This window comes from Calypte anna, chromosome 7, assembly GCF_003957555.1.
Source record: "Calypte anna isolate BGI_N300 chromosome 7, bCalAnn1_v1.p, whole genome shotgun sequence".
NCBI lineage: Eukaryota > Metazoa > Chordata > Aves > Apodiformes > Trochilidae > Calypte > Calypte anna.
The window spans coordinates 20,120,666-20,145,867 of NC_044253.1; the positions used below are offsets into that span (position 1 = coordinate 20,120,666).

Genomic DNA, 25,202 nt, shown 5'->3' on the forward strand with positions numbered 1-25,202 from the left:
TCATTGATAAACATGGTGTTTAAGCTGCTATATATTGTATAAGTGATAAAAATTATTTAAGTAACACCTCCAAAAACCCATTTTCAGAGATAAAGTCAGGATTCCTCAACCATATTTGCAGAGTCCTGACCATACCTACTATCATTAAAAGCCTAAAAAAAAAATCTTCAAAACCTTTGAGAATATACAGTATCTCAATCTTCAATTGCAAATTAATGATTTTATTTCAGATAACAAACTTGAAAATGTAAAATAGTGTCCTTATTTCTTTGACATTTTTCTCCCTACTTTTATAACCACATACACAAATATCTGCAAGACAGCTAGAAACATGCTGCAGGAAGATGAAATGAATTTGCAGACGAAGCAGAATTCTCAGCACTCATCCTGAATTAAGTCTGTGAGAATTTCCAGTAAACATAAAATACTTCAAATTTATTTTGTAAGTGTTCTCTATTTTATTTAGACTTTTTATGCATATTTTTTGTTTTCATATATTTTTTCTCTCTTACAGCAAAGGTGAAGCTCTTCATCAGAATTATCTCCGCAGTCATCATCACCATCACATTTCCAGTATGGCTGGATACAGACATGGTTTTTACATTCAAACAGCATGGGTGGGCAGTATGTACCATTAGGATATCGTGTTGCTGAAGAAAAGAAAATTACGATGATATTTTCATTTCCAATTAAAAATTTAGATTTTCCTTTAAAATATTTAGCTCATGCCTATAATGTTCTTTCAATACCCTTCTCTGCATATTAAGAGACATAATATGAGGCACTGAAAAGATCTACAGCAACAACAAACTGCAAGGACTGAAGATTTCTTAGTACCTATAAAGTAATTAATTCAATCCTGAATTAATAGTGAAACAACATAAGGTACTACCAGAAGCTTTTAAAAATACTCAGTAATTTGACAAATGCTTCTTGAATTTTTTACTGATAAATCTAGTTCACTAATAAAAGTAAATAATGTCACTGGCACCAAACATAAACGACTGATGAAATACAGAAGATATTCAATTCCCAAAGGACTCACATTGGTATAGTAAAAAAAATACCCAAGTTCTGTAAACATTGGGAAAAAACAGAAATAAGCAAAGAGAAACTGAAATTCTGACTATTTCAAACTACATAAATCATACCTTTGCCATTTCAATGGTTTCGCATATACTTATTCCTTCCTTTAAGAACACACAAATGTTGTGCAACTCAAGATCTGAAAGATTATCTGTTGTGAGGTACATTCCAAGATATGGTTACCATCAGGAAAATAAAGGTCCTACTGTGTAGATGCCCTTCCTTACTTAAAGGTGCTAAAAGGTGTTGAAGTGGTAAAATTAAGTACACCAGAAGATAAACACAACTGCCATGAGACCAATGTGATGAGAAAGGAATTCTCTTGAGTAGTGAAACTTTAAATCCTTTGAAAATGTAAGTCAGAATCACCATTTCAGTATGTCCACTGGCACATATGGAGAACAAAAAATGGTATTTTTATTTTCTACTGAGAACAGTACTTCCTGGGCAAACAGTTGGAGCTGGAGCTCCATACAAGCTATAGTTGTACAGATACTTTTTCACAGTCAATCAGTATTCAGAAGGAAGATAGAAACAGAATATTATTTTATTTTATTGGCTTCATTGGCACTTTAGGAAACTATAGACACCTTTAAGCATTACTAAAAAAAGATTCCATTACAGAACATTTTTAGATTACAGTACAATTGAAGCAGTGCATCTTGCAGAGTCCGTGGGATAGTCAAAAACTGACCACATGAGTATCTTCTGCTGGACCTTGTAAACACATTAATTTCCTAGCATTAGGAACGTGTTTACAACCAGTATTAGAGTTGGTAACCCATTATTATTTTTTTAAGTTGATTGAAAATATTATACTGATATTTTACTGATACCACTGAGCATTGCAGAATTCTCTACTAGGAGTCATCTTACTCAAAGAGAGAGACAAGTGCAAAACATGATAAAAGCAAGCTCAATGAGCACCAGTTGCAAAGCTTGACACTCACGACAAGTTGCTTCATCAGAGAAATCAAGGCAGTCTGCATTTCCATCACATCTGAAGCGCTCCACAACACAGTGTCCACTATCACACTGGAAATAACCTGGGTGACAGGTCCTCAGCTCTGAAAAGATTCAGAAGTATCTGTTGAAATTTCTGGTTCAAATCCAGAAAGAATGTTTATTTTTTGAGAACAGCATCCTAAAAGACTACAAAATCCCAGACCATTAAAACCCTGATATCCTCTAATCTTGGTGGAATGACTGAAGTGATCTGGTCTACATTACTGCATTAAAGACTGACATATCGCATTACAAAGTGCAAGCATGTAAGAGGCAGCAATCCAGACAATACTCACCACAGTCACGTTCATCTGAGTTGTCTTCACAGTCATCATCATGATCGCAGATCCACCGGGAAGGAATGCACCGTAAATTGTCACAGCGGTATTCACTTTCCGTGCACTCACGAGGACCTTTATTTAAAACAAAAAATGTACAAATACGAAAAGTTCTTCAGATGTAGATTTAAACATTCAGACTTGTCTCATTAAACCAGGCAAAATAATATGGGCAGACAATGTGGTATAACCCTTAAAATGAAGCAATGTTAAAACGCCCTTTGCCCCAGTACTGTTTACTTATGTTACACATTCTGTGCCCCCCTTGACACAGAAAAGAGCTAATTCGTTGTGAATTTTATCTCAGAAATATACAAGATTTTTTATTCCAAATCAGGACAAAAGACATTCATTGTCATTGTTTACAGAACTATATACTACCCTTGCACACATGGTAGAATTCAAATGTCACTTCTTAACCAAAAACAGGAATTTGTGTTACTGTGATGACTGAATTTCAGTGGTTTCATATATCCAGAGTGTATCATGTATCCAAGTGACATTACTATAGTATTTCAGCAAAGAAAAGGCTATAGAATTAAACAACAGAATGGTTGCAGTTGCTGTCCACCACATTCTCATAAGAAATAGAATGATGGTTAAGTCAAAAGCTGGACTATACCATGACAGCCAAAAAACAACTCACTGCAGTTGTGCTCATCAGAGTTATCTCCACAGTCATTATCTCCATCACACTTCCAGCGCAGTGGGATACATCGATGATTGTCACAACGGAAATCTCCAAAAGGACTGCAAGTCATCTCCTCTACAGTGAACACAATTTGCCACAAAACAGCACTCATTAGAACAGTCTCTGGATAACATGGAATGCACAGAAGATAATGGAAGGAGAGAGGGAGATGTTTGTGCCACAGGCTGTGCCAAGTAATACAGAAGTGATTAAGAAACAGCTGAAAAGTGATTAAGAAACAGCTGAAACAACTCTATAGAACTGACAAGGAAACAGAGAGATTAACTTAGTCCTGTCAAAGGAGGGCATCTTGACCTCATGGTGTGTTACACTTTCAAGTCTTCTCTGGTTCTGAAAAGTGATCTGATGTCCTCTAAGCTTTGTGTATAAGAGGTTTCACAAATGCAAGAGACATCATACTTCCCATACTGATGGTTTCATGAGCACAGGAAATAAGTAAATATAAAAAACACTGTCAGTTTTTGTTATTGAAATAAGATTATTTCCTGTTTCATTTGATGACATATTGGACAAAGTAGTAAAATCCTGATCTTCAGAGCTCATGAATATGTGAATTCTGAATTCACAATGAATTTCTCTACACAGAATTTCTCCTGGCGATAAATAGCTACCATGGTAGTTAACTGATATCAAACAAAATCCAGGTATGTTATTATTGAAGACTTTCAGAAAATCATGGTATCTGTAAATTGGAGAAATATTTTAGGTACAGAGTTAGTTGAGATGACCTTCTCCAAACATACCACAGCCTTGTTCATCACTGTTGTCTCTGCAGTCATCGTTCCCATTGCACACTGCCCACAGCGGCACACAGCGGTAGTTGGTTCTGCAGCTGAATTGTGTGTGATTGTCACACCGATAGGCAGGGCCCACTGAAAAAGGCATTTATCAAAATTAGCTGCATTATTTAGCCATTAAACTGTCCTCCTTGCTTTTCTGCCTTTCAAAATCTGTAATAATTTATAGCCAATTTTTCCTACTAAAAAGAACTATCTGCTAACTTCAATGTTGGTAAAGAGAAAGCATTAAATGTATCTCATTTTACTATCTTTTCCAATATGTACTGCTTGTATTTTGCATGTGCTACAGCCCCATGACAGGCTCAAATGACATTCAATATATTTTTCCTTGAAGTATTTAGAGCTGACAACAGTGGTAAAAGAAGCCCCAGATCTGGAAGCCAGAGGAGGCAGCTTGCCCTCAGATGGAAAAAGTTCTGGTCACAAGTTCTACCAGGTGGCCAGTGACCCAAAGAGACATTCTGGAGCACATAGGAAAATTCTGCTGTTAAACATAGGTTAAACTGTACTAACTCTGATTGTTCTCCTTGTTAGCTTTTTTTCCCAAACAGTGTGCCTATCATTATAAGACACTTACACCTCAAGAAATGAAACTTTATTTTTGTAAAAAGCCTGACATACATCACGCTCCACAGCAGAATAAGGTACAAATGGGTGAACTGGCATTCTGGATCAGTATATCTTCTTTTTGCAAAATCCAGTTAGGGATCAAGCAAAGGATGCTGCTAGCATCACACAAGTCAAAATGAGACACTGCCAGTTGTTGATAATCTGGCCATCATAAACAAGGTTTCTCCCCTTCAAGAAAAGAAAGTGATAAATTATCACATAGCCCTCTTTCTAGCACTCTTCACTACATGGTTGCAAGTAGCTTGCAGAAAATATTATTTGTCAATAAATTTTCAGTCTCAGGAAAATTAAGTAATTCAGTGTGCTCTGTGTTTGGTACACTATAATGTAGGCAGTTTAATACAGCTGTGTGCTTACTGCATTCGTGGAAAGGCTCATCAGAGTTATCACCACAATCATCATCCACATCACACTTCCAGGACTGTGGGATGCAGCGGCCATTGTCACATTTAAATTGGCCTGGGGGACAGGTTCTGCTGGCACAGTGAGTACTATCTTCATCCGAGTTATCACCACAGTCATCCTCTCTATCACACTGCCAGGCTTCTGGGATACATCGTTTATTGGCACACTGCCACTGATGAGTTTCACACTGGTGATTAGCTGAAAGAGTACAAATTGGTTGGTGGCATACTGAAACTTACAGAAATGGTCTTCTGCTGTCATGTCAATTGAGCAGTTAATGTCTACACCAAAAGTTAAAAAGAAAGCCAGTAAAAATTCAAAACATCATAATTACTTGCCCAGTTAATTTAGAGATTTCTAATGTCATATGGCACATTTCCCACTGGCATCTTCAGACACTTCAGTACTTCATACACTGGCACTTCAGCTCACTAAAGTTCTACATTTTTCTAGAAGCAAGATAGATGCTATTGTCTCCCAAAGCAGAGGGGAGACCCAGGCATTCCAACATGACTGAGGCAGGGCCTCCCAGACACTTTGCAGTGGAGCTAAATGACATTGTGGCTCTGGCCATGCTATCAACTTAGATGTATTTTGCCTGATGAGCCTGTTCCTCTGACTCTGAATAAACAAATCAGAAAACTTAGCAGAAGACTGTGCTAATAAAAGCTGCCCAACCTACAAATATACAGCCTCTGTTCCCAAAGGGCAAAGCACTGGAAGCTGTCATCGGCAGTGCTGGCAAACTGGGGGTGCTCTGAAGGTCTATGGAAACAGGAGTCAACACTGATGTCTGCTTCCAGGCTTTGCATGTCTCACTGGATACCATCCTATTATGTTTTCATATATATTGTCAAACTGTTCAAGAGACAACAGTTCATTATTATTTCCATAAATCTGGACAAAAGGATTCTATTTCCATACATGAGATGGTGAGCAGAAGGAATTATATAGACTTAAACTGGCTTTTATTTTACCCAGTATGTTAAAATTAGTTACACATTAGGCAGCTGACAAATTTTTTAGTTAATAGTCTTCTGTGCCACACTTTGGAACACAGCTATTTGAAACTCAGGTAAAATAGATATTTCATTCAAGTCTGTCACAGTTAGAAACACTTTGCTAATGGACAGCAATGAAATTATCAATTATACAACCACACTGCTTTCCCCACACACACCTTCCCTTTAAGTTACTAAGCTTGCAGCTTCCAGAAGTACATTACTTATAAAAAAAACATCAAAGAATGTCCTTTTTAGACTTATACTTAAGTATGTGGAATAACATTATTTCAAAACCATCATTACACTATATTTCTAAAACACTGCCATCACAGACAGCTTTCTAAAAAAAATTCTCACATGCACTGGATTTTGTTCAGTGCAGAGGGTGAAATAATTTTGTCCCATGCTCTAGAATACAGGGAAAATTAGCATCCCTGGTAGACTGACCTGGGCTTTAGGAAGCCTAAGATTCCTTATACTCACTATGGATTTATTCTGAACAAAACAAAGTAAGTGCAATTAAAACCAGTGCAAATTTGTTTCAAAGGTATAGAAAATATTTATGGTTTGATATAGTACATTTTTTCTCTCCTTTGTCTTCCTTTTGCAATGAGGTGAATTGCTCTAGCAGGTGCAAGACCAGAAGAGACTGCATATGTCTACCTTATCTTTCATCTGTTAAAAAAGAGGTAACAATTCTGAAATTTACATATATTTTATGCATTTTGTACTGGCAAAGCACTTAAATTTATTAGTTGTAACATACCACAAAGTACAGGATCTTCATCTGATCTGTCATGGCAATCTGGCTGGGCATTGCACAAGAAATGAGGACTTGTGCAGTTCCCATCATTACACTGGAACTGACCAACAGGACAGTATCTGTGTGGACAGGTAGAAGGCTCATCAGAGCCGTCTCGACAATCCCTCTGTCCATCGCATTTCCACCAGATAGGAATACACCTACAAAAGAGACCAAACATTTTTTTTTCTTGTTGAACATATGTCTCTATAGGTAGACAACCACCCTTCAAAAGCACGAGACAGTCTTGTCAGTGTTATTTCTTGACACTTTTAAGACATCTTCAACTTCATGCCTTCTGTTTTTTATGTCAAATGCTAAAAATGTGCCAGAATACTGTCACCTGAAACAGATAATATTCATAGAACCACAGAGTGGTTTGGGTTGGAAAGGAGCATAAAGATTATCTAGTCCCACCCCACCCTGCATAGGCAGGGACATCTTACACTAGATCAGGTTGCTCAAGGCCCCATCCAACCTGGCCTTGAGCATTTCCATGGCAGGGGCATCCACAGCTTCTGTGAGAAACCCGTCAGTTTTTGACCACCATTATATTGGTGGTGCTCTATAATAAGTTCCCCACAAATTAATAAGGACTTTTACATATATTTGTGGTAACCATCTCTTGTGTTTTTTAAATCAATCTTCAACTGGATTTTAATGAGGTAACATTTCACCTGAGCTTAGCCAGAAGAATTTCACGAGGGATTATTTTTGTAACACTGTTTCAAAAGGCCACCCAATAAATACACCCGTCTCACAGGCTCCAGAGTGATACAATATCAATGCAGTAGTTCTTGTATCACTATTCCTCTTCCTCTGCTGCCCTTGCTCAAAAAAATGGTCAAAAATATACCTCCACAACCACCTAAATGGCTTTCATGAGCCACTGGCAGACAGCATATATTTGCTAGATACAGATACATTTAAAAGGTGAACAAAAAAAATAAAACAATGTTCCAGGTTAGTGAATTCAAGTGGAAGCTAGGTTGTGGATGTGGGGAGAAGAATACTACTTAAATACTACTTAAACAATGAATCTAGAAGTACTTTTCCAAAATGGAAGCCTGTCTGGCTTTGTCTTTGCAAGCACAACACAAACTCATAGTGAGAGCAGAAGCAATCCCTAATTTCACGCCTTTTTGAAGAGACTAATACATAATATGTCTTTCAAATGTCTTTAAAATATGTCTTTAAAAAGACAATGAGTAGAAGATTGTGAGGAGTGGACTTACCTCTCAGCATCTGCACAGAGGAACTGGGTGCTCGAACACATTGGAAGGCAGTGGGCTGTATTGCCAAGCTGTACTACCATGAAGTTATCAGGACATTCACAGGAATAACTCTGACCACCAGCCTTTATTAGACAAAGATGGGAACAACCACCATTGTTGGTGCCACAAGGATTATTAACTGGTAAAACAGAAGAATAAATATTACAATACTTTGACAATCCCAGGACAAACAGGTCTCAACCTACAACAGACTCCTTTAATACTATATTGAAAGCTTAGTTATAGTAAGTTAAAAACTTACTATAATTAGTTTTAAAAGAAAATGTGGGTAAGTGGACACTTAGTGAGAGAAATATGTATGATTTCATATATGGGAAATGGATGCCATAAAAAATTAAGCCATAAAAAATTTAGAAACTAATCTAAAATTATGCCTTACCAGTCATCAGAAAAGGTGATTATAAATGTAGAGGCCTGTGTTTACTCTGCATTCTATTCCCCTCAGCAAAGACAAAAGCTGAGTGCACTCCAGACCATTTACAATTAGTCTTCAGATAACAGCTAACACTCCAAATATTGATCTAATTGTTTTCTCACCAAATGGTTGTCTGTATGGATGGTAAACATGGATGTCAAATGGCCTGTGTGTGGTATTCACAAGAACAGTCCTGCCTGATCCATCATATTTATTTCCCTTTTCAACAGTTCTTGTGTTCCAGTCAGTCCAATATATTGTGTCTTCAAAAATTGTTATTGCAAATGGATGAGGTAAAGTCCCATCGTATACTGTGTGACGATGATGTCCATCCAGATCAGAGTACCTACACAAAGAAAAATATATGTGATACATTTAGATACATATTAAAACATCTCATCTTTATTATGTATGCTTATGGTACTTCATTATTGGTGATCAGGATCATGCAATGTTGAACTGCACCTTCTTTAAGTCCCTAATGATAGAGCACTGCCCTCAGTGAAATCCATTTATATTCGGGAAAGTAAAACAGATTATTTTAGGCAAATAAACTGAATAGAGGAACATCCATTGAAATGTAAAGTCTTCCCACAGAAGCACATCAACTAGTCCAATGAAATTTTGCACATTTACTGCTTTATAGGAAGTTATTTTTGTCATACAGGACACAAACTTACTGGATCATCCAGATTGATAATAATGGAATACTTAATTATAGGCTACCTAAAATCCTAAATTTTATATGTTTTTCTGATTTAGAGCCTCCTCTGATGAGATATCTCTATAAGATTCTATTTTTTTTTATATCACCTTGTTATAGGTGATTATTAAATACGAGAGAGAAAGAGAGAAACATGCATATAACTAACATACATTTTTTAAAAGACAGCCTTAAGATTTCAAAACAGAGGTCTGCCAGAAGAATGAATGTAAAGCAGAATAGAGCTAAATATAAATGTACATATAAATACTAATATAACTACAAAGGATTGTTTTTAAAGTCAAATACCTTGACAATAATTGCTTGTTATTAATTTTTACTGATACTTCAGTGGAAATTTTCTATCAGTGCAATTAAATTATTTTTCTTGATTACCAAAACATGCTCCATGCTAACAGAAAATTCCTCGTCATTCCTACAGAAAAACATTCAGGCGTCTTCTAAAAACTTGTATACTATTTTATTAACACACATCTATTTTAGCTACAATTTAACTCTTACCTATGGGCAGAAAAAAAGAGAATCAGAAAATAGTGATTTTGCATTGATTCAGGTTTTATACCTAGAGAAGTTGCATATTCAAGTAAAGACTCTTCACTATAGTTTTTGGACCACTTACAGTTGGACTTAGGATACAAATACAGAAATTAGGGTACTGTGTCATATAATGATCCAGTGGTCACTAGACTATCACTTACTACTCAGACTTTTGGATTCTGTTTTCCTATAGAGTCAATGGATAGAAATAAGCATGATGCTTACAGTATCTATAGATATTATCTCTGCAATCTTACATAAACAATTATTCAGTTGTTTTTTTCTTTTCTGTGTACTTACTCAATGTAATTTAGATGGGCATCTGCCCAGTAGAGCTTATCATTGGTGTAATCTATGGTGAGTCCATTGGGCCACTCTAACTTGGTAGAGATTATCACTGCCTTCTCCTTGCCATCCATGCCTGCTCGTGCAATATAGGCTCGATCTGCCCAGTCTGTCCAGTAAACCTGTCTGTTCAAATAAATACTTACAGTTAGGACTGTAGTAAAAACATGCTGATGTTTTTACATCTCAGAAGCCACACCTAAAATATAGTATTCCCTGCAACAAAAATAGAGACTGACGATGATAAGTAAAAGGAAATTTTTTATTTGCACTACTGCACCTGACAATTGTTGGATCAGAACTGTCTTCAAAGAATGCAACCAACATTCCCACTGTCTATCAAATCACACACACTTCTGTCAACATTTTTAGCCTTGCAGTCAAAACTTCCTTGTCCATATGGAACCAAATTCCACTTTCAATAATATGTGACAGCCCTGCATCTGTGCCCAAGAAAGACAAGCTACCACTTTTCCTAAGATTCAACTAAGAACTAATGCCATATAAATATAAGGGCAGGCAGCCAAAATTTAATTCAGATTTTCAGAGATAGTGCAAGACTATTTACAGAAGAAAGGAAAAACATTCTTGAAATGTCATACCCATATTTTGGATGAACAACAATTGCTCTGGGGTACTGAAAGCAGAAAGTGTTGTTGGCATCCACACAACGATCCACCAGTTTCTTCCGGAATCTTCCATCAAGTTCAGAGACATAGAGACAATCTTTGTAGGCATCGACCCAGTACAATTTTCTGAAATATTTCAGAGTTAATTTTTTAACCTTATTTACTTTTTTCTGTTTATTTTGCTTCACATCTTAAATTTCACTTTTTTTTTCTCCTACAAGTGATATATCCACTGCAAAATAAAAACACCTATACTGTACCAACATCTCTTCTAGACTGTGTTCCAGAGTGCCCTTTTCACTCCTGCTGTTCCTGCATCCATAATCATTGGTGACAAATTCAAACTTCCCAGTTACCCAGTTCATAATAATATGCCATTTGCTTATAAATTCCTAAACCCCCTTCTCTTCTCTTCCTCTCCTACCAACAATGGCCAGCAAAGAGGAGCAGGAAAACAGAAATGCAGTGCAATGGAACATGATCAAGGCTATAAAGTAAGGGGGAACATCATCATCTGTTCCATGCTGCCAACTCTGCTCTCAACCAGGTAAAACAGTTGCCAAGTTCACCTTTGAAAATTACAAGGCAATTTGATGGCCTAATTTAAGCTTCACCTAGAATTTTCTAACAAAGCTTCTATAATTTTGCCTAAGAATTATCACAGTTATCAAAGAAATCATGCAAGTTGATGTCTTACTTTTAAAAAGAATGCAAAAAACCAAAACATTAAACTCAATTAGAATGAGAGCAGGCTACTTTGAACTCGTCTGCATAGCTGATCAGCTCCAGCACCCAGAAAGTTTGACAGATACAGTCTCTGTCTATACCACTTCGAGCAGTACCATTCCTACCAGGGAGTACAAGACAGTCTTCCCCAACCTGCACCTCATGGCATCCTCCAGTCCTCTCCCTGTGCTCAGTGAGCAGAAAACTTAATCTACCACTGTATTATTCTTCAGCCTTTTGTGAAACACCTGAGCAAAAACTGACAGACGATGAAACTAATGGTAGCTGAAACAACTCAGCAACTCTATTAGTAATGGAGCAGTAGGACCACTTCAGCTTTTTCTTCCTAACCTCTCCATGAATCATAAATCATTTGGGACTGCAGGCAATGCTAATTATCATTAGGTCTGGAGACTAACAAGCTTAAAAACAAAAACTATGATATTGTATATCGAAACACTCTCTCATAAGTTCCAAATGTGACTGAATAATTCTCATCATTTTGCAGATAGATCCATTATCCAATTCATACTAATAATAATGCTTTCAGAAAGCAAAACCCAACAAAACACAGCCAGAAGCATTGTCAGAGAGATCACCACATAAGGACAGTTTCTGTCAGACTATATCAGACTACTTTTTGACAGAGATTACAATAATGCAGTGTTCTCCAATTGCCTCATACTTATACTGCCCTCCTTTATAGCATATACTTTGGATCATGTTGTTTGAGTGTCAGCTAAAGAACAAAAGAAATATGATCTTTGCATTGCTATAGGAGCTAAACTTCCTTAATGTTTACTATTATTTACTTCACTGGAATCCAGTTCCCCATTGTCACATTGTTTATGCACAAAGTGAAGCCTGCCTTCCAACACCAACAACTACCAGGCAAAAGAATAAAGAGCATATGCTCAGAATCCCTACCCTGCAGCCACATGTAACTTCCCACCTGCCTGCTTGCCTAGTCTGCTCATTAATGGTTTCCTAGCAAGTTTTTCTCAAGAGGGCACAACTCTGACATACCATCAGAATCAACATACCAATCATACATCTGACATACCCTAGCTGTCAAAGCAATTAAAGAAAAGTGTTATGAAATGCATTAGATGCTGATAAACAATTTCAGAGCAGTTATATAGACGGCATGCACAATCCAAAAACTATTCTTGCACTCATTGGGAATTTTATATAAAGTGGGAGAAAAACTCTAAGATCAACTCCCTCACATATCATTTCTTTACTAATGCAGAAAGACAGCAAATGTATTTTCTTACCTGCCAACCCAGTCAACAGCGATACCTTCCCCATTGGGCACATCATCACTTATCACTGCCTCCTTATTTGTTCCATTTAGGAACATTCGTTCAATGACCTTCCTCCCCACATCAATCCAGTACAACCTCTTTTCAACCCTGTCAAAGTCCAGTGCCACCACATTTCTCAGTCCTTGCAAAATGAGAGAGTAAGACTGGCCATCTGCTGTGAGATTTCTCAGATAGTAACGGTTGCTAAAAATAAGGTATGGGGAGATGTTACTATTTTGCCGGCAACTTTTTCCATCAGGCTCCCGGATATAGCCTGGAGCACACTTACAGATGTAGGAGCCAGCTGTGTTCTCACAAATCTGGCTACATACTGATGGAGTTTCATTGCACTCATCAATATCATCACAAGTCCGTTTATCAGACATAAGTTTGTATCCAGGGTGACAAGAACAGTGGAAACTTGTCTGTGTGTCTGTACAGTCATGATCACACCCACTGATTGAAGAGTCACTGCATTCATTTACACCTGGGGAAGGAAGGAAGTTCTATTCAAGGAACAAGCTAGCAGAGAAACTGGTGCAGTCACTTTCCTATTTACTCTGGCTCTTTCTCACTGCTAACCCCTGTAAACTCTGAACATGAATCTCAGTTGCTTTTATATAACAATAAATAATGATTAATTAATAAGAATAATTAATATAGGAGAAAGGAAAATCATTGAATCTAATCTAGTAAAAATTATTCTGCCCCCTTTGACTTCTGTCACCAAACACACGGAGTGCAAAATACACACTTATGAATATTGTATTTTGAAAATGCAAGGGCAATACATAGCAATGTATAAACTATATATTTAGTTTACATAATTAGCTAATTTTCATTGTTTGTTAAAGCAGTATACATTAGGGATGACTTAACTAAGACTAAGATTTAGATAAATATGTTTCTTATTATCCTTCTGAGAGAGAAGCATGGAATACACGATTGTAGTCAAACATTTGTGTAAAAGGTTTTATTTTAAAAGCTGCCTACACATCTTAAATTAAAGAAGACAGTACAAATAAATCTATACTTACCACATCCTTTTTCATCACTATTATCTAAGCAATCATCCAACCGATTGCAGACTTTAACCATTTCAATGCAGTTTCCATTGTCACATTTAAAATGATGTGGAGAACATGTTGCTTCTGGTGTGCTACAGAGATGTTCCAGCTCATCAGATTCATCACCACAGTCATTATCCCCATCACAGATGTAGGCCTTGGAAATGCAGCGCCCATTCTGACAAGTAAACTGGTGCGGTTGACATGGTTCATAGATGCATCCTCTTTCATCACTGCTGTCACCACAGTCATTCCGCCTGTCACATCTGATGAAAAATGAAGAGTTTTTTCAAATACAAGAAAGGAATCACTATCTGTGGGGCAGATGGATAGATACAGTCTCCTTACTGAGAGTCTCAGAAACCAGGGTCATGTTATATGCAGTCTGATTCAACAAGTCCTGCCTGTATTCCCCCATATGCTGAAGAGGATCACCCCAGGAGAGATTACTAAGCACAATAAAGAAGAATAAATGCTAATGGTGAGCACTGGAGATATTAATATAGAATATATATGAGTATTTGCAAGTTTAAACTAATGCATGAATGCAGAGCAGACAAATAGTTTCACTACAATACGCAGTTCCACTTAACAACTAAATAGTATGAAACAGGTTGAATTAGCTTCTCCACCTAAGGAAACAGAACTTCTGCAGCAGCTCAGGCAGCTACAAACCTGTATGTGTTCCGGATGCACAAGCCATTACTACACATAAACTCATTTTCTGTGCAAGATCTTCGTGTGCAGTTCTGGTGTTCGTCAAATGCATCACTGCAGTCAGCATCACCATCACAGACCCATGCCCGAGGAATGCACCTCCTGAGGGGGGGCTGATTGTTGATGCATTGGAACTCTGCTGCTGTGCAGTTCCGGTTTGCTGAAAGAAACACATGTTCACTGACACACCAGGTGACACTGTACATAACACCTTCCCCCAACAGACACAGACACACACACACAGCCTGGATATCCACCCATCATCCACAACTGAGTGGATGCACACGCAGAGGTGGTTAACTCATCACCTTTTCATACACAAAACGCATACACATCCCATTATGTGTTGCTCCTCATGGAGGCTGACTGGGAGAAAAAGCATTCAAGAGTCCTTAGGCAACAGTGGTATGTGCAGAAATGGATCTGATTGGATTCTCAGTACAAGTTTTCACAAATCTGGCCAGATTTTCTGGGAGCTGTACAGCTATTAGGCCTAGGGTTTCTATCCCATGATTTCTTTAAAATATTCTGTGCTCCAGGAAGCAAACAGAGGGAGCAACATTGCAGATAAAAAGGACAAGGACTGCAAGTATATTCAGTTGCTGTTAAAAGAATCAAACAGTAGAACCAGTCTTGATTAACCTTCTTCTCTTTTTTCAACCTTTAAAAAGCCATGCTTATTATGCTCATTAATTTTTAAAGATAGTGTGTCAAAACTCCATGGTTATTAATATGCACAAGATGTAGTGCATGACAATCAGGGAATATCTCCACTGAAGTTATTGCTGTCCAGATGATAAAAACAACCCAGGTTAATTATATTTGAACTCAACAATTCAAAGAGTAATCACAACCATGAAAACAAATTCAATTTTCATTCAATATAATGAAAATTAAGGCACAGATACAGTGTACAACATTCTTAATGTTCACTTTTATGGACAGAAAAATTGGCTGAGGGTGGGAGTTTGGCAGTTGGTTGGTTGCCCTCATTATAAGAGGGCAACCTGCAAGACAAAGTGCAGTATCTATTTGTATTAAACACCTACCACAATTATGCCTTTGATCTTCATCGCTCATATCCCCACAGTCATTATCACCATCACAGATCCATGTTGCTGGGATACATCTTCCATCATCACATCTGAACTGGTCACTTGAACAAGTCCGTACTTGGGGCACTTAAAAATGAACACAATCCCTCTGCTTGTTAAACTAACCTGCACTGCCATGAAGATCTGCTGAGGGGGGTATTTTAGGGAGAATTTTATGATAGAGAAATGTAAAATAGAAACTTCAGTCTAGAGAGTTAAAGTATAAGCTGCAGGACATTTTCTTATGTGAAAGGTACAACTCCAGCATTGTGCAAAGTGAGCTATCAGCTCTGCTTAATAATAGAATAATCTGTTCTGCCTTGTTTTATGCCAACTTTTATAGTGAACATTATGACTATGTTGTAATATCAGTTCTCAGTGACTTCAGTTGGAGCTGCCTCTCCTTCCCTGGAGATTAATTCTTTTCACCACTGCTTATTACCATAATTTTCTATTTCATATAAAGGATTTGCTTATTGTAATACCACAATACCTCACACAGGATCGACAATATTTCTCTGTACCCCATATTCTTTTTCCCCCCAAATGCAGGATACTACCTGTACATTATGATATCTAAGACCATATCAAAATACTTGCTACTCTTTGTTGCTTGATCTAGCACCATCATATCTGATAAGGAGAGAGGAGGTTATATATTAACAGCAATCACATTGAGAGTAATCAATTGTGCCAATTAAAAGTCTTTATATTCCCTACACAGCTTCAAGTATCTAAGACCTGAACTATTATGTGACTCGGGTTATTTAGAGTTAGTGAATAAACCTTAGAAGCTACTTAGCTGCTGCCTACAAGACAAATTACTGATTTCCCATAGCCCTTCATGCTGGATCCTATGAGTGCAAACTTACCACAGGAGGCGGGTTCATCAGAGCCATCAGCACAGTCTATTCCTTGATCACAGTACCAATGAGCAGGAATACAGCGTCCCGATGTACAGCGAAACTCACTATTTGTGCAAGTCAGTGAGACTGGAAGAAAAAACCTATGCATGACTTCTTTCTTTCTTTTACCTTCCCAACTTGTTTTAAGTTGCTTTTCAGTCCATGTTATGAAAAATATTACAGACCCCAAAAAAGAAAGAGAGAAAATTATGCTAGGAAGGATGTCTTTTTACAGCCTATCTGCAGAGTTCATTGTACAAACTAGCTTGGTCTTTGCATGCAAAAAATGGGCTTAGTTCCCTCCTTCTCTCCTTAATTCTCTCTCTGTACCAGCTAATAAGCAGACAGAATTTGCCCTGGAAATAGGATTGCATGCAGCAACTGCAAATACGTTCTACATTTTTAGTTGAGATTCATGCACCAAAAAATGACTACACTAATTTCTCCAGTGGCCAAACCAGGTGGTAGCAGACTCCATGATTTGCAAGAAATGAGATGTGCAATAAGGAAGTAATATCTCATAGTAGGTAATACATTCCTTTTTCTCCCACCAGGTTTTCTTACTTGCAGGTAGGAATCTTTCCTTAACGCCAGTGATGAACAAATTGTTCCACTGAATAGTTCCAGCTAATCGTTCTGCAGATGTTCCTTCTGTGTTTTGACTGAGCTCCCTGATCCTGGCATGTACAGTGGTTTGGTAATTTCTTCAGCAGTATCTGGTACTTCTCTGTACCCTCTGATGGTTTCAAGACGACATATCCTGGCCTTTCACCTTGCCCTTCTATATGTTTTTAATGATGGAAATCAAAGGCAATTAACACATTGCTCATTAATAACTTAGGCCTTTAATCTCCCATCCTCTCTTTCTGTCCCCCTTTCTTGCCCTTCACCACTTCTCAATTTCAGTAATCCAGCAGTGCTGCTGAGTCAAAGAGTAGAAGAGACAAAGCACACCTTGCATGAGAAGCAGAAGACTCACTATCCGTATACATAGTCACATATTTTTGACATGTAGCAGTCCTTTCAAAAAAGTGGCCAAATCCTGTCTAGAAAAATTGAACTTGTATTTTAGAAAAACTGTTAATTCAAGGCAAAGTTAATTCAAGGCTTTTGAATTGAACACTAGTTCCTTTAGGAACACTAGTGAAAGCAAAAATAATTTACTCAGAAAGTACTAAAAATAAATCATTATCTGAAAATATCTGTTATGTTTTACAAACAGATCCAAAATATTTTATATGGGAAAAGTGCTACCTAGCTCCTACCTAATACAAATCTCTGTACTAGTGAAGAGAAACTGTTTGGCAATTAAGGCTAATAGAATCCTAGACACTTTTATACCTTAAATGGAAGCTACAGTAAACAACAAATCATGTACTAAGGCATACATAACTACAGGAAAGAGGTAAAAGAAATTACGTTTGAGATTCCATACAATTTCATTTGATCAGAAGGAAAAACACCCTAATGTTGAAGTGCCAAAAAAGTAAATTCACTACAATATTTAAATGCCAGTTACCTTGTAAAACCTTGTATATCCTTTATAGGATACAGAGCAGAACAAGCAAAAGGAATGCACTATAAAAATACTGCAAAAATTTCTGATCCTTTTTACTAGATAAAAGCTTGATTTATATAATTGAGAGCTAATAATACAATGAATACATAAAACTCTTCAGTATTACAAGTTGGATGTTTTGAGAACAGTTGGGAGTTTTATTTAAGGTAAAGAGCAGTGCAATACATTACTGAAGTACAGATTATTAACTGATGCTCTATTGACTTACCACAGTGAGTAGGACTCTCATCACTCATATCTCCACAGTCATTATCACCATCACACAGATAGGTTCGAGGAATGCAAATATTTGTGCTTTGACATTTTGTAAAACCAGACTGGCAAGTACGGTCCGCTTTAAGGAAAGAGGAAAAAAGTGTTAGACAATGGCTAGCAACTAATAGACCAGTGATTTCATGTTTTCAGATTTCATTGAGAATAAAAAATTTGCGGCAAATATTAAAAAAAAAAAGTGTGCACACAAAATAGTAAAAAAACCCATAAACTTCTCTGAATACGTTTTTATCAGTTTCACTAACTCCAAATATAAATTTTGCATGAAAGAATGTAATCTTAGTGCAAAGACATTGCTAGTTTGACTAACTGCAATGGTAGTCACTATTGAACTTAACACAGTTCATACCTTAAGAAAAACAAATATAACTTTTTGAGAACTATATGGAACGTAATTTCAAACAGAATAAATATCAAGTACGTCTATATAAGAATCACAATATATACTAATGACTAAATGTAGTGTAATTAATAATCTTTTTGAAGCCCATGGAATTACAAGTCCTGACATTAAGCACTGCATGAGCATTTGTTGCATTAAGGAAAACTATTAAAAGCAAATTATGTAGTATCTTAGGATATGCCAGAATATCTTTTAACAATTCTGTTTTCTTCAAACAACGTAAAGCAGAATCTGAATGTAAATAAAGAAATCATATCTTCTTTTCTGATTTTGTCACAATTTCTCACACACAACAGCATTTGCCTCTTCTTTGGTCTAGAGTCAGACTCAACTATGCACAAGGTAAGTTAGGATAAACTTACGGCAATTTCTCTCATCTGATGTGCCATTGTCATAACAGTTGTTTACTCCATTGCAGACATACTGCAGGGATATACACCTTCCATTATTGCAAGTAAATTCCGTGTGGGAGTCACAAGTCCGGAACAAGCAGCCAGCCTCATCACTGTTATCCCCACAGTCATTGTAGTGATCACAGCGGTAATGGTAGGGTACGCATCGCCCATTAGCACAGGTAAAAGCTGTTGGCTGACATGTATGGAAAGCTGCAGGAAATAAATATACATATATATATATATATGTGTATGTATATATATACTCACATACATGGTTAAAATGTAAACTAACTTCTCTAACAAGTAACAATTCAAATCACATTTTTACCTGCCAGGGCAAACACAGCTGCAAAACGGACTGCATGAAAAGCAAAATACATGTTTAAACAAAAAAAAGTAGAGATCAGATATACATGATAAAACTTCTATACTGTAGTGCTTTGGGATGCTAGAGCTATTCAGACCTCAAGTCTGGGAGCAATCAAGGAATCAATTCCAAACTACAGACACAAGATCTATGATCACGAAAGCCATTAAAGTGATAGAGAATGCAGTAGAGGCAAGACAAGAGTCTGCATCACTTCCTCATGCAGTTATTTGAAATGCTTACCACACACACTTTCCAACTCATCACTGCCATCACCACAATCGTTGTCATTGTCACATTTCCATCGCTCAGAGATACACTGCCCATTAAGGCATGTGAAGAAACCAGTATCACATCTGGTACCACTATCCACGATACAGTGCTTGTTATTGTTGGCTAAATACCAATGACCTTCAGAGGGGCACTGACATTCTGCACCAGCTGGACCTAAATAGTTTAAATATATATATATATATATATAAAAAAAAAAAAAAAAAGAGAGAGAGAGAAAAGCGAAACAAATTTAACACTGATGTTTTAGATATGGTTCTATGAAATCATTTACAGCTGTAACACTGGAAAAAAAATTAAAATCCCACATCTCCTCCTGCTCAGATAGAAGCGTGGTGACTTAGGCAGATTTTTATCTCAGTTAAGAATATGAAAACCATTAAAAGCCACAAGAATTATTAGAGTTTCCTAGAGGAACTGATAGCAGAACTTGCAGTATCTTGACATTTGCTCGTTGTCCAGATAGGTTTTGGGTGGCAACAAGATGACATCTGATGCTTTCAAATATCAGAGCTGCACCAGCTGAGGCTCAAAATCAAACCAGAGTTTTCAGAACTCCTTGCACTAGATTAACTACTCTTCTCAAAAGCAATGAAAAGTTTGAGTTGTTTTCAGGCAAGACAGATTTTTAAAAAGCATTTAGGACTCTAAAAAGAAAAGCAGACTCTGAATGAGTTTCGCAAAGTCCAGGATCATAACTTCTTGAAAATCTATAACACATGAATTAGTTCCGGAACAGGTATACTTTGTGGTGTACATTGCCATTCTGCTTTCTTGGCCATCTGGACCCATGACCTTTTGGAGCACTCTGATTCTCCCCTTACCCATGCATTGGGAGATATCATAGGATACATATGTCACTCACATGTCACCCCAACATGCAGTTGATAATACAGTGTATATTTCTGGGGTCTGTGACTCAAAAGGACATTTACTCCATGATGCAGACAGAAATTAATTTGTGCTGCCTTCTTATTAACTGTCCAGCATTTAAAATGAGGCAGTGTAAATGTTTATTTTGGAAATTAATCATTAGGAAAAGACTTCATAATATCAGATGATTAGAACATAGTGACAATAAAGAAATTTTAAATATGTGATAGGAAAAATCTATTCAGTATAAGCATATTACTATGTATTTATAAGGTAATCATATGCTGCAGAGCTCACTTCATGTCTCATCCCAGAGGAAAAAAATCAGATAATTTTGGTTTGGTTCAATTTAGAGAAATCCATGATTTTTATTTCTGAGGATTCTCATACACAACCCTCTGATGTCTTGGTACAGTACTGTGACCTTGAACTGCAATAAGTTTGATTTCATTTATTAATAGAACAAATATTAAACACTTAGGAACATGAAGAAATATGTTAGGTGTCCTCCCGTGACTGAAACTGTTATAGTATGAACTGTAATCCAAGCAACCCTATTAATTTACAGTTACCAAGCATAAGAGCTCACCTGGAGCACAGATGTGACTGCAGCCACCATTGAACTGGTTGCAAGGGTTGGTACACTGATGCTGCTTACTTTTTGCCCAGACATGAATATCCATTGGTCTTTGTGGAAGACTGGTGATCATTACAATCTGATCTGAACCATCATACTTATTGGCTCGGTAAATGCTTCGTGTGTTCCAGTCTGTCCAATAGATGTGCTGATCAAACAAGGTCATTGCAAATGGGTGCAGAGCAGTGCTAACAATTACCTCACGGTTTGTACCAGTTAGAGTGCATCGCTCAATTTTCTGCCTAAAATAGCAAAGAAATGTTTACATCTTAAACATTAGCAGTCTTTTAAGTTACGTATAAAGTTATGCCCTAATTACTATGCACCATTTCAGTAATGGTGCAACTACTATCCACCATTTCAGTAATGTGCACCAACATGTAGGGTGCTGTTATGAGTTAATTATCTCTTTTTTTCTAGTCTGTGGCTTCAGTGGTGATGCAGAGTAGCAGCTCTGTAATGCTGACACAAAAATGTACTGGAACTAATCGAGCTGAAGACTGCAACATTTAAACAACTATGCTACTGAGAGCTAAAATTAATGCAAAACTTCATAAGAGAAGTACTTTCATAAGGGGTATGATACAACTTCTTGTATCAGGAAAAAAAACAATACTCCCATGAAAAAGGACATATTTTCATTTCAGTTTCATCTTCTGCAGTGCCAAATTTACAGAATCAGGAAATGCAAGCAAATTTTTTCTTGGACTATAATCTGCATTTCCTTCTATTTCTCACATAACAATATAAGAGGGACAGACAGTTCTAATATATATAACCAACACATATATAACATCTAATAGCCACAAATACATAGTGTATGGCAAGCATTTCTTCCAGTCCTGATTCTAACTTATGAATAGAGTTTGCAATGAGAAACAAAATTTAAAAAACCTAGACTTGAAGGAGACCCAAAAAATCAGGGTTTAGCTCCATGTTCTGCCACATGTGAACCCTTCTTCACTCACACAGACAGCACTACTGACCCACAACCATCTTATCACTGTCTCTTCCACCCTAAATAACCATTTAAGCAAAGGTCAGTGGGGAAGCAGGAGAAGACATGCTGATGCTAGGAGACTCAGTAGCCACTATTTGTGGACATTATTTCTAAACTTTGTTTCTATAATGAAGACAAATGTTAGAGGTTCCTTTTACCACACAGATATGTCTGAGAAAGGCAGACCATATAAAAAAAAAAAAAACCACACACAAAAAAAAAAAAGCATGTGAGAAGAGAACGCAAAGGATATTCAAAAGTTATTTGCAGTGAGTATAATGAATGAATGATTAAGAAGTAGTAGATAGGGATATTCAAAGGAAGAGAAAGAGCAGGACATAAAAACATCATTATATAAGTAAATTCTGAAAATGATATGAGGCAGTCAGAAAGCTGAAGAAGAGATCACAAATGAGCATGGATGAAGATGTTCTTTGCCTCCAGCTCCCAACACCTTGTTCTGTCAGATTGCCATGTTCACATGACAAAGTTGCCAACCAGTTACTGACAGAAAGAACATGCTTTGCATTGTCTCTGCTCCATCAAGTATGGTATCACTCAACTGCACTGCTCTTTATGCTCATCTCTACAAAACAGAGGCAGTGCAGTGTGTATGCTTTTACATAAAGGTATAATGCCTAAGAAGTGTGGAGTTTATGGAATGTCAATGGAATGGAACGGAACAGTTTCTAAGCCTGTGGTGTCTTTCAAACAACAACTTCTGAAAAGGAGCTAATGAAAATCCTACAATGGTTCTGTGGAGGGTAAGGATAAAGCAGCTGTGTGACTGAAGACATCATACCCGGTGATTTTCTTTCTGCTAGCAGCTTCTTTCCCTGTTCATCACTGCATGGCCAAAACCTCTTGCCTGTGAAGTCAGAAGGGCCAAATGTTGTTGTTGGAGAGTCCAAGCAGAAGCTCCACCCTTTTGTTCAAGCCACCCAAAGAGCGCTCAGAAACACAAAAATGCTCAAAAAATTTGGCATCAGCAGTAAGAAAATCACTTGAATTTATTTTACCTAACCTAAAAGCAACTGTATGTTTAAGTGCTTTCTAGAGACAAAATTTAATTATTATCAGTTGTATTTAAGGCATTTACTAGACTACCAGTGTGGGTAGAATAAGAATGAAAATGCCTAATGAGAAAATGAGCAGATAAGAAATTTCTCAACAAACTGAACAACTCATCTCCTTTGTCATCTGTAGTAAGAAAGAAAAAGCTGCATTCCATATAAGCAGCAGAAGAAGAGTTTTAGTAATTAATACAGGAAAATAATAACAGGTAATGTAAACAAACAAGTGCCTTATCAACACATACAGATTTGCATCCGCCCAGTACAGCTGCTGTTCTTCATAGTCCAGGGTAAGCCCGTTTGGCCATACCAAATTGGTGCTCACAATGGGTGTTCTGAAATTTCCTCCAAGTGTAGCTCGTTCTATCTTTGCATTTGAACTCCAGTCAGTCCAGTACATATACCTGTAAATAACATGATTGGAAGGTTATATTTTCAGCAAATAAAGCTCACAAAGCTGGTGTCTCTCACTGAAGTGTGCAGTGCAAAACTACAGGAAAAGAACTTCTCTATTCTGGCCCACAATAATAAAGGACTCCTTTAGCAGGGATCACTAGGCTCCACTGGACTAACATGCAGAAAAGTTTTTCCAGCTCCTGTGAAAACCCAGTAAGGTCAAGTAATCTCTATCTTGTATCCCTTTGTTCAGAATACAGTATAATTAGTAATGAAATTAGAAATACAGTATAATACAGTAATGCTCGTAGCCTCCCAGGGAATGTTTTGATATTGAAACAAGAATTCTTCTGAGACATGGAGAAAGTACAACAGAAAGAGGGAAATATCATATAAGACCCTGGACAGATCTCTTGACATGATCACGAAATTATATTCTCAAAGAAATCTTGGTTTCAACAAATACCCTTTGTTTTTCTGCCTTACACAGCAAATGGGGGTTGGCTGTTGCTTGGCAAACGCCTCCTTTAAACATCACTCTCATTTACCTCCAGTACCTGACTCCCACCTACACTATATGAAGCTCTTACACTATACACTCATAAATGTTCTAAAAATCTCAGAAAAAAATTCAAACTTCTGAGGCAAAGATCAACTCAGAAAACACAACCCTGAAGAGTTAGATCTAGGATGGTTAAGCACAGCTGGAACATAGGGCTTAGAACATGAAGTACCTGGCAGTCTTCAACAAAGCCTAAATTGTAATTTCACTTACATTAGAAATAAAAATACACAAAGTGCAGCACGTACCCTCTGCAGGGATCTAATACCACAGCTCTTGGTCGTGGAACCCGGGCAATCACTGTGCGGTTAGAGCCATCCACAGCCATTGAGCTGATAGTTTGATTGAGGTAGTCACTGTAATAAACTCTGTTGTTGATCCAGTCAAAGGCTATGCCATCTGGAGTCCCCAGGTCTTAGATGCATGCAAGCAAACATACACAAATTCAGTCAGGTTTCCTGAGACACTGCAGTGCTCTTCGCCTATGTTTGTGTTTGCCTGTGCTTTGTGCCTATATTTGCTTCTGTTTTGCCTTGTTTGTGACAACACCAAGATCTCCTTCAAATGCCGTTGCTACCAATGCAAATTTGAGGCTTTAATAACCTGAGAACTAGTGCTTAGGACTCAGGTAGTCCTTCATGTGCAATAGTGTTACAAACACCTTTTCCTCACATGGACCTAAGGCCTGGTTGCTATTCTTCAAGTAGCAGGAATCATCCCTCTCTCCATAATAATATTTTGCTTTATGTAATTTATTACATACAATTTATATATACAGATATATAACATAATTTTTAAACTGTTTAATAT

General features: G+C 37.2%; 1 protein-coding gene across 1 annotated transcript in view; it reads right to left on the reverse strand.

Annotated features, from left to right (window-relative positions):
• LRP2 (LDL receptor related protein 2) overlaps window positions 1-25,202 on the reverse strand; it is a 122,659-nt gene that overhangs the window by 24,434 nt on the left and 73,023 nt on the right. The window contains exons 40-61 of the mRNA XM_030454023.1: window positions 24,641-24,806; window positions 23,680-23,838; window positions 21,314-21,603; window positions 19,804-20,007; window positions 19,161-19,403; window positions 18,331-18,456; window positions 16,511-16,630; window positions 15,594-15,725; window positions 14,503-14,704; window positions 13,798-14,093; window positions 12,731-13,247; window positions 10,701-10,853; window positions 10,054-10,224; window positions 8,615-8,838; window positions 8,018-8,195; window positions 6,747-6,943; window positions 4,929-5,174; window positions 3,885-4,013; window positions 3,076-3,195; window positions 2,388-2,504; window positions 2,037-2,153; window positions 513-650 (exon numbers count right to left, since the gene is read on the reverse strand). Coding sequence (XP_030309883.1) covers window positions 513-650; window positions 2,037-2,153; window positions 2,388-2,504; window positions 3,076-3,195; window positions 3,885-4,013; window positions 4,929-5,174; window positions 6,747-6,943; window positions 8,018-8,195; window positions 8,615-8,838; window positions 10,054-10,224; window positions 10,701-10,853; window positions 12,731-13,247; window positions 13,798-14,093; window positions 14,503-14,704; window positions 15,594-15,725; window positions 16,511-16,630; window positions 18,331-18,456; window positions 19,161-19,403; window positions 19,804-20,007; window positions 21,314-21,603; window positions 23,680-23,838; window positions 24,641-24,806 — 4,245 coding nt within the window. The remainder of the gene's footprint in view (window positions 1-512; window positions 651-2,036; window positions 2,154-2,387; window positions 2,505-3,075; window positions 3,196-3,884; window positions 4,014-4,928; window positions 5,175-6,746; window positions 6,944-8,017; window positions 8,196-8,614; window positions 8,839-10,053; window positions 10,225-10,700; window positions 10,854-12,730; window positions 13,248-13,797; window positions 14,094-14,502; window positions 14,705-15,593; window positions 15,726-16,510; window positions 16,631-18,330; window positions 18,457-19,160; window positions 19,404-19,803; window positions 20,008-21,313; window positions 21,604-23,679; window positions 23,839-24,640; window positions 24,807-25,202) is intronic.